The 12,867-nt window shown below is 38.2% G+C and overlaps 2 protein-coding genes across 2 annotated transcripts in view; one reads left to right on the top strand and one right to left on the bottom strand.

Annotated features, from left to right (window-relative positions):
- The window catches only part of vwa5b1 (von Willebrand factor A domain containing 5B1), a 31,735-nt gene extending 28,014 nt beyond the window's left edge, over positions 1-3,721 (bottom strand). The window contains exons 1-2 of the mRNA XM_059332437.1: positions 3,470-3,721; positions 141-297 (exon numbers count right to left, since the gene is read on the bottom strand). Of these exons, the coding sequence (XP_059188420.1) occupies positions 141-279 (139 nt within the window). The 5' untranslated portion in view covers positions 280-297; positions 3,470-3,721. The remainder of the gene's footprint in view (positions 1-140; positions 298-3,469) is intronic.
- Positions 3,722-6,398: 2,677 nt separating this feature from the next.
- On the top strand, positions 6,399-11,973 carry ddx19a (DEAD-box helicase 19a). The gene is made up of 11 exons (XM_059332424.1): positions 6,399-6,570; positions 6,729-6,792; positions 6,894-7,086; positions 7,177-7,269; positions 8,818-8,920; positions 9,031-9,145; positions 9,263-9,440; positions 9,547-9,784; positions 10,882-11,044; positions 11,134-11,325; positions 11,416-11,973. Exons 1-11 carry the CDS (start codon positions 6,508-6,510, stop codon positions 11,475-11,477), a joined length of 1,464 nt encoding a protein of 487 aa, XP_059188407.1. The 5' UTR covers positions 6,399-6,507; the 3' UTR covers positions 11,478-11,973.
- The last annotated feature ends 894 nt before the right edge of the window (positions 11,974-12,867 follow it).

Below are 12,867 nucleotides of genomic sequence, written 5' to 3'. Positions count from 1 at the left end.
TAATAAGGGCGTGAAGCAGAGGAAGCAAAACAAGCAATTACACATATTCAATAATTTCACAACAGTGTGGTTCAGAGCACACGGTTGGTTTAAACTGTGAAAAATATTCTCCAAAAGTCTTCAAAAGCATACACACTCACCCTCAATTGCATGATCCTCAATATTTTCATAGGTCAAAGAGGCTGTCATGGCCAGAGTATAACCCCTGACACAGGAAGTGATGTCAGAGACACTGAGGGGCAGAGCGCTCCGGTTCTCCTTGTTGATGAGTCCTGGCATGGTGCTGGTTTCAGGATTCTGGTTAGTTGCAACATGAAAAAAAAACCGACAATAAAAGAAATCACCAGAGAATGACAAAAATCACACCTCAGACATAAAATCTGTGATAATGAAAAATAAAATAATGAGCCAATGCAGAAGTGCCTTAAACATGCATTCTGTCTAATGGCCAGAAGGGGGCAACATCACTGGTTGCAAAAAGAAGTTAGCGAAAATGACTGTACGTCTCACTTGATTTATTACCTCGGTAAGCTTTCTCATAAGGACGTAATGGTCTCAATCACTAGATTGAAGTCTTCCTCAATACAGTATGATCATTTTGTAAATGATAGTCTCTTTTAGAGTAAAATAGACCATGCTTTAGGGCGGGGCTACCTTGTAATTGCCGCTACAATAGTCCACTGTGTATTTTCTTTTCAGAACTTTGCCTCTTCCACAGTGTGTTTTCAAGTTAATTGGTAATTTTGTCACTTAACAATGCCTTGTTCAGTGTTCATGAGACTAAAAGTCGTTCATTTTTAATAATGATTGCCCCTTACAAATCAAGCTAGCAAGCAACACAATCGCTGGTGACATAGCATAATTCCGGGCAGTGTTGCCAACTATTCAGACCCCTCTAGCGACTCTTTTTCAAAAAAGCGACTAGAAACAAATCTAGTGGCTTTTTCTGGTGTTATTGGAGACTTTTGGATACTTCTTAATCTTCCTAATAAATTTAGGGTGTTTTTTACTCTCTTTTTGTTTCTCCCACGACATTATTCTTCTTTCCTACAGCGTCCATTACAATTACGAGTTGGCAACACTGATTCCAGGTCCGGATCCGTTCTGTGCATGCGCTGATTGCAAAAAACAATATGGAGATGGCCAAAAACCAAGATGGCAATAGCCAAAATACCTTTACCTTGAGGCCTCAAAAGCCTTTATTTTTAATCTTTAGAATCAATCAACTAGCTAAAGACATTACAGAGAAACTAGCATGTCCTTTTATTAATTTAGTTTAACAAAGCTTACTTATGCTACCTAATGTTACTTACCTGGCTAACAAGCTTGTGATGACTGATCTGAATGGGAGTTTTTTAGCTCCTGTTGACTTACAGACCCTCAGAACCACTGAGGAACACCTTTAGAATCAGAGCACAGCCGAAGTAACTTTAATTTAACATTAGCTACAACCCTATCTAGCTAGTAAGCAGGCTAAGTAGATTACATGTGCAGCCCCTAGCCTTAATTGTTAAAAAAGGTAGTCTGTACTAATACTTATCTTTTCAAAGTAGCTGCAAGAAATTTGATTCAGAATAACTTTTGTTGTTCTATCTAACTACTGAGTTTAATGCAAATGCTAGCTAAGTGCTAACTGGCTAAATGGTAGGACTTGTTAAGTGATCAATAGTGATATTATGACATAAAAACTGGCATGATGTAAAAAATAATTTTGGGAAAAATTTCACTATGAAATAAAATAAACCCTTTTAAAACTGGAGCATTTAAAAAAAAAATACATTGAATTTTTATAATTTCTTAAATGATTTCACAAATGACTTTCATTTATAAGCCTAGGTTTTACACAATTCAATCAAGTGATCGGGGAATTTATTCTATAGTACGACTGTATATTTAATTGTTGAACACTTTGTGTTTTGTGTGGCTTAATGGCAGAAATCCTTGCTTTTTTCCTACCCAAGGTTAACATCAAACACGCAACATGGTCTCATTACCAACTATAAAATCACATGAAAGCAGCTATCGAGATGACAATTCAGTGCAGCAGGTTTTATAGATATTCGAACCTCATTAATCTTCAACTCTATGTTGAAAAATCAAGGAGGCTTAGGATGGTTGACACGAGTACTTAAAGCATTTGAGGTAAAGGTCAAAGCAATAAAACCAATTTAGGGCGAAATCCTTGTTACAACATACCAACAATGTAAAAGCAGAGGGGGAAAAAGCATACTGAGTGCCATTTGAGGTGAAACTTCAGACATAAAAAATTGCTTGGGGAGGAATGAAGCGCTAATTGTGTAAGTTATACAATAAAATTGTCTGTTGCTTTAGGGCTGTGCTTCCTTGTTAATGTTGTCTCCTACACCAGCAATCTTGGTTATGTGCTGTCAGGGGTCTGTGCCTGCTGCACGACAGAGCCCCAGCACAGGCTTGATAGGAAGTGTTATGACGAAAGCAATTTCCATAGAGACAGCGCTGCTTGCTTGCTCGGCTGCCGACTGACCAGTAACATGGCTTTATTTATGACACTGTGACCGACTGCAATTAAACACCAGTCGATCCCTTTCCCTCACACAAAATCACATTCACTTAGAAAATTCAAGCTGGTTCAACTAATCTCCACAGACACAACTTTCACACTCCCTGGTTACACAAGAGGACCTTTAGAATCAATAATAAATTCAATCAGTCTTTCAAATATTCAAACCTGACGTTTTAGGCACCATGGTTATTTATGGCAAGTAAAAGGTCATACAGATGTAATTACTGACTATTTAGTTGTTTGTCTCAACAGTGCCATCATGTGTCCAGTCAACCACAGATTGAGACTCAGACAGCAATACATCCCTTTGTCCCTCTATAGTCTCCTCGAACAGGTGAATAAACAAAATTCAAGCACAGCTGGACCGCAAACTATCCCAGTACACACACACACTGAACATCATTAAATGTGAAATTTTTATCTGACACAAAAGGTGATGTCAATTCAAATTCTCAATAAGTCAACAATATGCTTTAAAAACTACATTTCCCTGACCTACATGACAGGTGTTTTTCAAGGCTTAACAGTCTTTCAGGTTATAGTAATTAGTGTTAAAAGTGGCAGTCCCAGGATGCTCCTCTCCTGGTCGGCTCAGTCACATGAATCACCTTGCATCCCTCTTGGATTTGCAAAACATCACAAAACCATCAACTCTCAACATCTCCTATGAGCGTTGCCACACTCCTCTGCACTCATCAGTGTCAAAACAGAGTGTAGATGTTGTGATAACCACCTGTTGAAGCAGAGTCTCACACATCTCACTGTAAATCAAGGTGCATCACTAGTAGTTTTTAATCATCTGACTGGCCGACCTTTTCTTCAGTTCAAACAAATGACAGGGACGTTAAATATATGCATCCTCAGAGAGACACACTGCGGCATTAAAATGGATCTGACATGATCACAGCACCAGCCTCATTATCTTACCTTTCATTTGTGTCAACTGAGTATGCAGCGAGGATCTCTCTCTGTCAGAAGTCCACTTATCATGAAAGATATCCTCTCCAACCTCTCTCAGCTCCCCTTTTTTGTTCTCTCTCTGTGGCGTAGAGGGAATGGGAGTGCTGCCACAGGTGGTAGAAACTACAGATGCAGCAGCCACATCGTTGGCTGGATGTGCAATGCACAGACAGGGAAGGCAGGTATGGAGCTGCTGCAGCAGTTCAATTAAGCACAGCAACATGTGGTTGCAAAAACTGTTTCATTTATTCTCCGCCTCCTCTTCCTCCTCCTCCTCCCTGTGGATGCTGGAGTTGGAGGGCTTTGAGAGAAAAGGGGGGAGGAGGGGGAGGCTGAGACAGAGGGTCCAGTTCTTCCAATAACCCCCCCCAACCCCCCCCACCCGTCATCAGATGCGCATTCAAAGCATCAGCACCACCCACTCACTCCTGCCGTCCCCAGCATCGAAGACAACAGGAACCATTCAGGTGTCTTTTATAATTGCCGGGGATCAGAGTATATGAGATGAACTGTGGGTGAGGGAGCAATACATGTCTCCTTCATATCCCCCATAATCTCTCCTCCTCCCTCTGCAGAGATTGGAAAAGCTGTTAATGCTTCAAATCCAGTGTGGGTGCCTGGCTGTTTCTATGTTTTGTGATCACTCTGTTTGATCCATCTGTTTTCTTGTGAGGTTACCATGACAATTAATATGTGTTTATAAAGTCATTTTGGTGATCGTGAAAATGTGGATAGTGTGTGTGTGTGTGTGTGTGTGTGTGTGTGTGTGTGTGTGTGTGTGTGTGTGTGTGTGTGTGTGTGTGTGTGTGAATGTGTGTGGGTGGGTTGGCTGAAACTCAGCATCCGCCTCCAAATTGAATTAACTTGCAGCCAATAAAACCAGGTCTGCACCTCCCCCCTCCCCCTCCACTACCCCTTCCCTCCTTCCCTATCTGTTTCTCAACCTCTCAAACACTGTACACCAACACACACACACACACACACACACACGCACACACACAAACATACACAGCTCATTCACTATCTCACTGTCTCACAACAACCTAATATTAGATGGGTTAAAGGCAAATTCTACCTCAATTGGAAATTTGAAGGTGATTGTTTTGCTCATAAATAATAACATGAGTGACTTTGAGCTACAGGGCTCCAGCTAAAGATTAAATAGTGCCTCATCCCTCATCTTGAAGTCAATTTGAATGTTTTTTGTCAGATAGCTGAAATTAGGTCTGTGGTTAACACAAGCTTAGGAGATTTTCACATTTTGCTCTACCTCATAAAATATGTAAATAAATACCCCAGCTTTTACATGTGGGCCTTGTAAGCAGAGGGTTGCCAGTTCGAATCTAGGTCAAGGGCGGAGGTGGCTCAACGCGCCCTCTACTGTTTTAAATCAGTCCTGAACCTGCAAGGCCATTGCTGACTGAGTCAACTGATTGGGATTATATCATCAAAGTCTTTACTCAAACATTACACTTTAATATGAGGTAATTTTTTTTATGAACTATTTTGTCTATAAATAGGAAGACAGTAGTGACATTGTCCTACAGCATTCCTAAAGCTCAAGTTGATATCATGAAATTGCTTGAATAAATTCAGTTTATGATCACATAAGACAAAAAAACAAACAAGCCAATCCTTGTATGAGAGAAGCTGGAACCAGACAATGTTACTTATACAACTGACTCACCTATTAGTTTGCTAATTGTTTCAGCTCTATTCTAAATAGTGAGTCAGGGTCCCTGTGATGAACAGGAAGCCCTGATTAATGTTTTGTAACTAATATTTAGCACTTAGTTCACCTGCTGTGTATTAGAGCTGAAACATTATTACAATTAGTAATAATCAGTAAATCAGAGAATATGTCTGCAAGTTACTTTTTGACCAAAAATGATATGCATTTATACCCATTTCAGCTCCCCAAAATATGAGGATTAATGCATTTTTTTTGTCATCATTAATATTAAATTGAATATTTTTAGGTTCAGGACTGTTAGTCAGCAAAACAAGCAATTTGGAAATGTCACCTTGGGTTCTTGGAATTTGTGATGGTCAAAATGTCAGAAATGTCTTAACAACTACACATTAATATAAATTAAGGTGAAAGTCTACATATAACCCTTCTACTATATCAAAACTAATAACTAATTAAATTCATTAAATACATTTTAACATGACATTGAATTTGAAAGGACATACATCAAGAAGACAGTGTAATAAAGTGAAGTGACAATTCAGATGACAATAACAGAGTGTAATTTATGAAACACAAAGCACGTTTGAAATAGAAAAATACATCTGTTATAATATATATAATTTGCAGTATTATTACGAATATGTTTTAATAGATTTTTTTCAAAAGATTAGATTGGTCAGTTACATTGTATTGGTAAAATGCCTCATCATGCAGTAGCTCTGGGTCTACAATGTGTGATGGGTGTGTCAGCAGGTTCACTCCACAAACAGGGTGGGAATACTAGGTTGCCTTCAGGTAGTCCTCAAAAACTTTGTAAATATAACACCCCATGCATTCAAGAGTTTCTTTTCCGTTTCTAAAACAAATAAATGAATGATTTCAGTTTCAGAGTCGTTCAAAGAAGAAAAAACAAGAAAAGTCTCGTTCGTTTTTTCAGCGACTATCATTGAAAGAAGTTGGTCAGTTAATATTTTAAAAAATGAATGTGTGAATATATCTTAAATATTTGTCTTAATATTTCACCTCACGAATATTTCGCAATTAACTTGCTTCACATTAGCTGACATTGAAGTAACATGAAGCGTACTTTTTCCCAGGTATTTATCACCTTGATTGGCTGCGTCTGGTGGCCTGGGTTCTAAAACCCGCTATTTCCGAGGCTTATGAATGCAGCATCAGTGGTGTGGTCCAGCGGGTCAGGAGCAGCGGCACGTCGTCACCTCAGTTTGACGCTCATCATTAACGCTGACATCAAACTTTTGATAAGACAAAGTGTTATTTATCTGGAAAGAAACCCGATTAATGTTTAAAAATGTCCGAAGACTCGTGGGCGGTTGCTGTCGATGTGCAAGAAGCCACAACTCCATCCAAACAGGTACGTTTTAAAAAGTGTAAAACGGCTTCAAAAGTGACATTAAACATGCGCTAACTAACTTTGCTCAACGTTCGTTAGCCCGCTAGCCGAATTTGCTACTTAGCTGCGTTACACACGTTGCATCACTTTTCAGCTAATGATGTGTTGTCTCTGATTAGTTTGACTTCTCGAAGAAATTGGACAGAGTGCGTGGTCCTCGTAACATAAGAGGAGACATTAATGGTAATTAATCGTTTTCTGTTATTATTAACATCTCAACTACCTGATTTTATCGCCTAGTTATCGTGCTGTACTGATTGTGTTTTTTTTTTGCACCTGTCCAGGCAACATTGTGCCGGAGAAGAATGAAAATGGAGGATGGAAAAAGGACGCGGACAAAGTGGACCTGGCTGAACAGTCCCTGTTAAATAAGCTGATCCGCCGCTCTCTGGTGCGAAACAGAAACCAGGTGGAGGTCCTGCAGCGGGACCCTACCTCTCCTCTTTACTCTGTGAAGACTTTTGAAGAGCTGAGACTGTGAGTTTGACACTGATTTGGCTGCCAGCTGTCTATGTTTTTTCCTCCTTAAACACTGCATTCTTGTTCCCTTGACATGATGATCTTTAGGAAACCTGAGCTGCTGAAAGGTGTATACAACTTGGGTTTCAACAGACCATCCAAGATCCAGGAGAATGCCTTGCCCATGATGTTGGCACAGCCGTAAGTCCATTTACTAGTCTCCTGAAGTAATGCTAAAACAAGCAGCCATTAATTGATAAATAGACAGAAATGTATACGTTTTTGCACATTCAAATACATTTTACCACAATCCAAACATGGGCTAGTGCAGTGTCCATATTGCAGAAGAAATAAAATTTGTTAAAGGAAAAATGTGTAAAAATACTACTCTTGGTAAATATTGCGCTGCAGCCTACAAGGCATATTCTACAGACTTAAGAAAAAAACATTTGTTTGGTAAAGGTCCTTGCACAAAAATTCCCTATGATCATTTTAATATATTTTTTTTAAATTAAATTCAGTAATGGTGCAAAAATGATATCAATAATCATATTGCAATATCAGTCAAAATGATCACAATTAGATTTTTTTTTTTTACCCAATTGATAACAAAGTAGCTGTTTAACACTGAGTTACTTATCAAGTAAAAACCTGGTTCAAGCTTCTCTTAATGTCATTACAAGTGAAGATCTTTGTCATTTGGACTCTCTTTTTTTTTTTTTTTTTTTTTTTTTTAATTATTACAGTGACTTGATGACATTCACTCAAATTATTTGTTGCTCTTCTCTCATGTTACGAAATTATATGAATCTTTGCATTTTGATTTGGTCAGAAAAGAATCAAATTATTTTCATTCATTTTATAGTCTAATATATTAATTAATAGGTTAATTGACATCACAACATGAAGTAATTGCCTTTAATAGTGAATTTTTTGAATGTGAGGATTTGCTGCTCTTCTGCCTTTAATGAAATGTCTGTATTTTGGACTACTGGTTTGACAGAACGACTTTACAACATCATTGCCATTTCCCTATTTCTGATATTTTATAGATAAATTGGTTATTAATTTAATTAAAGATCTAGTAAGTATATAGTAGTTGGAGGCCTTACTTTTTAATTACTTTCATTTAATTTTCAATATATACACAGACTGAAAAAGCAGTAAATCACAGTTGTGAGGAAACCAGCAAATGCTGTCTTGTAAGATTACTTGAATCATTAAAATTGTTGGCGAATGTTTTGGCAGTCAACTAACTGATTCAATTGACAAATCGTTTTAGCACTAATTCAAATAAATGCATTTCAATGCAGGATTTGTCTTAAGTGGATATAATTTTGACTCTTGTGCAACATCTAGCACATTGAAATTACTATAACCCAAGATTCAAAGAGATAGTTTCTCATGTACACGATTTTGCCACTCTGGATTTGAAACTGAAAAGCTGTACTACCACAGTAAAGAAAACATTTATCAAGACGTAAATTAAATGGGGCTTAATATATTTTATTATCAGTTGATGCCAATCATTTATTGTTTGGTCTGTGAAATATCCTCGACAAATTGCCAAAGGCATTTTTTTTGGCATTATGAATTATTTTTAAAAAACAATTTAGTGATAATTGACTCCAACTTTTCACCTTGCAGTAGTTATATAAAAACCTTTTTGTTGTTGTTTTACTCATCCAGTTTAATTTAATTATTAAATTATCTTTCACTTTGTAATGTGTGTGCTTTATCTGGTTCCAGCCCTCAGAATCTGATAGCCCAGTCTCAGTCTGGGACGGGAAAAACTGCTGCTTTCTCTCTGGCCATGCTCAGCCATGTAAACCCAGCCAATAAGTGGACTCAGGTAAGCATAACATATAATCTGAAGATTACAGATCTGCAGAATGTGTATCTACATTCACTTTCCAGAGGCTGAAATACATTCAACATTTAAAAACTGTTTGGTCCTTTCAGTGTCTTTGCATCGCACCAACATATGAGCTGGCTCTGCAGATTGGTCAAGTAATCGAGCAAATGGGGAAGTTTTGTCCTGATGTGAAACTGGCTTACGGCATTCGGGGCAACAGAAGTAAGAATGTGACGATAATTGAAATGACATCTGATGGAATAAGCGGAACTGGCATTTGAAGTCATTAGGGAGCCAGTGTTGGTTACATCACTACATTAATTTCTGCATTCTGTTCAGTGGAACGTGGAATCAAGCTGCAGGAGCAGATTGTCATTGGAACACCAGGCACAATCCTCGACTGGTGCACCAAGTACAAACTCGTTGACCCCAAGAAGATCACTATGTTTGTGCTCGACGAGGCTGATGTGATGATCGCCACACAAGGTCATCGGGACCAGAGCATACGGATCCATAGGTAGACTCCTTTCAAAGAAATGACAATAAAGTAGTTTTCTTTACCATGCCAGTCAGCAAGCTTCTCTTCTCGCAATGTTTTCCTCTTTTTCTCTGGCCCAACACAGACAGCTGTCGAAGGACTGCCAGATGCTTCTTTTCTCTGCAACCTTTGAGGACTCTGTGTGGAGGTTTGCAGAGCAGGTGGTTCCTGACCCCAATATCATCAGGCTGAAGCGCGAAGAGGAGACGCTGGATACCATCAAGCAATTCTATGTGCTCTGTAGAGAGAAGGAGGACAAGTTCACAGCTCTCTGTAATCTGTACGGGAGCCTTACCATTGCACAGGCCATGATATTCTGCCATGTAAGTCAGCTGTTTTAATCCACTCATTATGATTAGTAATTCAAAAATTCCTTTCACTGTTGGAGCCCATTTACACCCAGTCATGTGCAATCAGTGTCTGGTTAATCACATCCAATCCACAGGTCTTTGACTTCACACCTGTTATTGATTACAATTCTCATTATCATTTTTTGCCAGCTAGTGCTACTAGTAGCTTTTGTTGGGCAGCTTGGGCTCATACAAAGAGGTGGAATTAGGTATGGCTGTATCCAATTCAGATTTTTCCAAAGGTCACTGGCATTACATTTTTGGCCATAGCTCAATAATTAATGTACTAATTATGACACATTTCACACATTTCAACCAGGATAAAATAAATGACATTTCAGATCCCAAAGGTCAACTTTACTGTGACATCATAATGTTCTGCAAAACACTTTTCTGGCTATTATTCAACGACATAACTCAAGAACAGAAAGGTGACCACATTTCACATTTGGTCAGATATGTGATTGGTGACACTAACCTTTGGTGTCCACCTTAAAACTGTGGTGAGCTCTTCTGTGGCGCCAGGTTGAAGATGTGTGTAAAGTATCCGTGTTTCACCAAACGATGCACATAAACGTGCATAAGTCTTCACTACATATGAGTTTGGACAGACATACTTGACTGGTTGGTGCAGGCATTCAACCACAAGGACGTAATACTAGTTTAGATTTCATTTGCTGATTCATATCTGGGGCAGACCCAGAGTTGGGTGTACTTTCAATTTGCATGGTGGATTATTTTTTTTCTTAAAAATGTGGTTATGCTGCCAATCAGAATATGAGTGCTAGTCACAATGACAGAACATATTGTTCTGCCTCATCCAGTCAATTATATGTGCATTTACCCCTTTCATGAATATGTTTTTGTCAAGGTTGAATATCTCGAATCATGTTGCATGTTAATACCAGTCTTGAATTTTGGTAAATTGACAGTAATCAGTTCTACATTTTTGCATAAGCCAAAACAAAGTATGATCAGAACAATACATCAGGGCAGAAGTCACTGTCAGAAAAACCTGACAGCCAGGACGTAGCATGAACAATTCAATTCAACTGATACTCTGTCATTAGACTCGCAAGATGGCTGCTTGGCTGACTGCAAACCTGACCACAGAGGGGCACCAGGTGGCATTACTGAGTGGAGAAATGACAGTGGAGCAGAGAGCTGCTGTCATCGATCGCTTCAGGAATGGAAAGGAGAAGGTGCTCGTTACCACGAATGTGTGCTCAAGAGGTGAGAGTGACTTTAAAAATGAAAATGTTTTTTTTTCAGGTGAGGGGTATATATATCTCCAACCCATTTCATGGTGATGTTGATTGTAGGTATCGATGTGGAACAAGTGTCACTTGTGGTCAACTTTGACCTCCCTGTGGACTTGGACGGGAATGCCGACAATGAGACATACCTTCACCGGATTGGCCGCACAGGACGCTTTGGTAGAAGAGGATTTGCTGTCAACATGGTTGACAGCAAACACAGCATGGATATTATCAACCAAATTGAGATGCATTTCAGTAAGTTTCAGTCTCGTTCAGTTTAATCATGTAAAAAAGCAAAAATAATTTTCCTATGATGACTTTTATTGCTCAATCTTTCTCCCACAGACAGGAGAATCACAAAGCTTGACACAGACAATCTTGAAGAAATGGAAAGCCTGATCAGCTGAACGCTTTACTACATGCACTACTTGACAGCGAAGCAGTTAGACGTGTTACCTCACATGTGACTTGAGTTCTTTCCAGGGTTTGTTGTTTGAATTTTATTGTTTATAGAAGTGAGATGCATGCTAATGTTGACTATGCAAACTTATTTCACGGCAGACATTTTTGCCAAGTTTTTCATTTGATGTGTCTGACTTTGATCACTTAAGTCACCATAAGCCTTTAAACTGTCTCCCAGAGACTATAAACTAATCGCTAGCTGTTAAAACAGCATTTAAGAAGAGTGGTGATAGTATTTTTGTTGATTACCTGAAGTGATGTGTCTCATCTAAAGATCAAGGTTGAGCTCAGATCAACTATCCTTGAGTGACTTGAAGCTTTTGCCTTTTCCTGCCTTCCAGTTGGTTTCCTGATAACTTAATTTGATGTTCTATCAGACTGTAAAGCCAGAGCTGTTGCTCATTTGTGTGCAGAAAAAAAATAAATATACTGTTGAATATTTTTCTTGCAGTTGAAATTCTGTTTTTGCATGACCGTAAGTAAGGCCCAAGGGTGTATCGATAAGAATAAATCAGTTGCGAAAAAGCTTTATTAAACATATGACAATGAAAATATATTTCTTCAGTTAATATATGTTCAAAAGATGAAAAAGAGTTTTGTTAGAAGACATTTGATTTGTCGTGTCATGATACTTTTAATCTTTACTAAGAACACAGCTCTATCCATCAAATCAGTTTTGTGGCTTATTCAGTATAAAGAAAATAAAAGATGTGCAGAGCAGAGGCAGGGTTGTTTGTTCTTGGTCTTTTTCACAGCAGTTATTTTCACCCAAAAGCAAATGTGTTACCAATGGCAACAACTAAAAAAAAAAAAAAAAAAAAATGTTAATTTTATAATAAACACTTGTTTTTCCAACAGCAAAATGTTGAAATATGTGAAAAAGTTTTACTGTTTAGTGTGCATTAAACACTAATGCATGTTGCCCTAATGAGTAACTCAACACGTACAAGTCTGTAGAATTTAAAAAACAGTTGCCGATTTATGTAGAAATTGTATATATTTATTTGTGGTTATACGCTTTGAAAACAGGGCAGAGTGTGATGAATACACCATATATTGACAACATAATGTACTTCTGTGCCTCTGCATCCTAACGAAAAACTTTATTTGGCATTTAAGAACCTCAACCAAAAAAGAAAAGATGCGGAAATCAAAATGGCAACAAATAAAGTCAAAACCTTTTTGTTGCTGTATTGGCAGCAGCATTAGTTTGTAACAGCATCTGCTTTGGTGATGAATGCCAGATAAACAAATTAATCTGATTTCCTATAATTTACAGCAGGTCCAACATTCTTAATTTAGTAATACCTGCTGTTTTGAATCACATCTAATTAA

This window comes from Centropristis striata, chromosome 5, assembly GCF_030273125.1.
Source record: "Centropristis striata isolate RG_2023a ecotype Rhode Island chromosome 5, C.striata_1.0, whole genome shotgun sequence".
NCBI classification, from domain to species: domain Eukaryota; kingdom Metazoa; phylum Chordata; class Actinopteri; order Perciformes; family Serranidae; genus Centropristis; species Centropristis striata.
The sequence above is the reverse complement of the archived record's forward strand: the minus strand, read 5'-3'. Positions and strand labels throughout refer to the sequence as shown.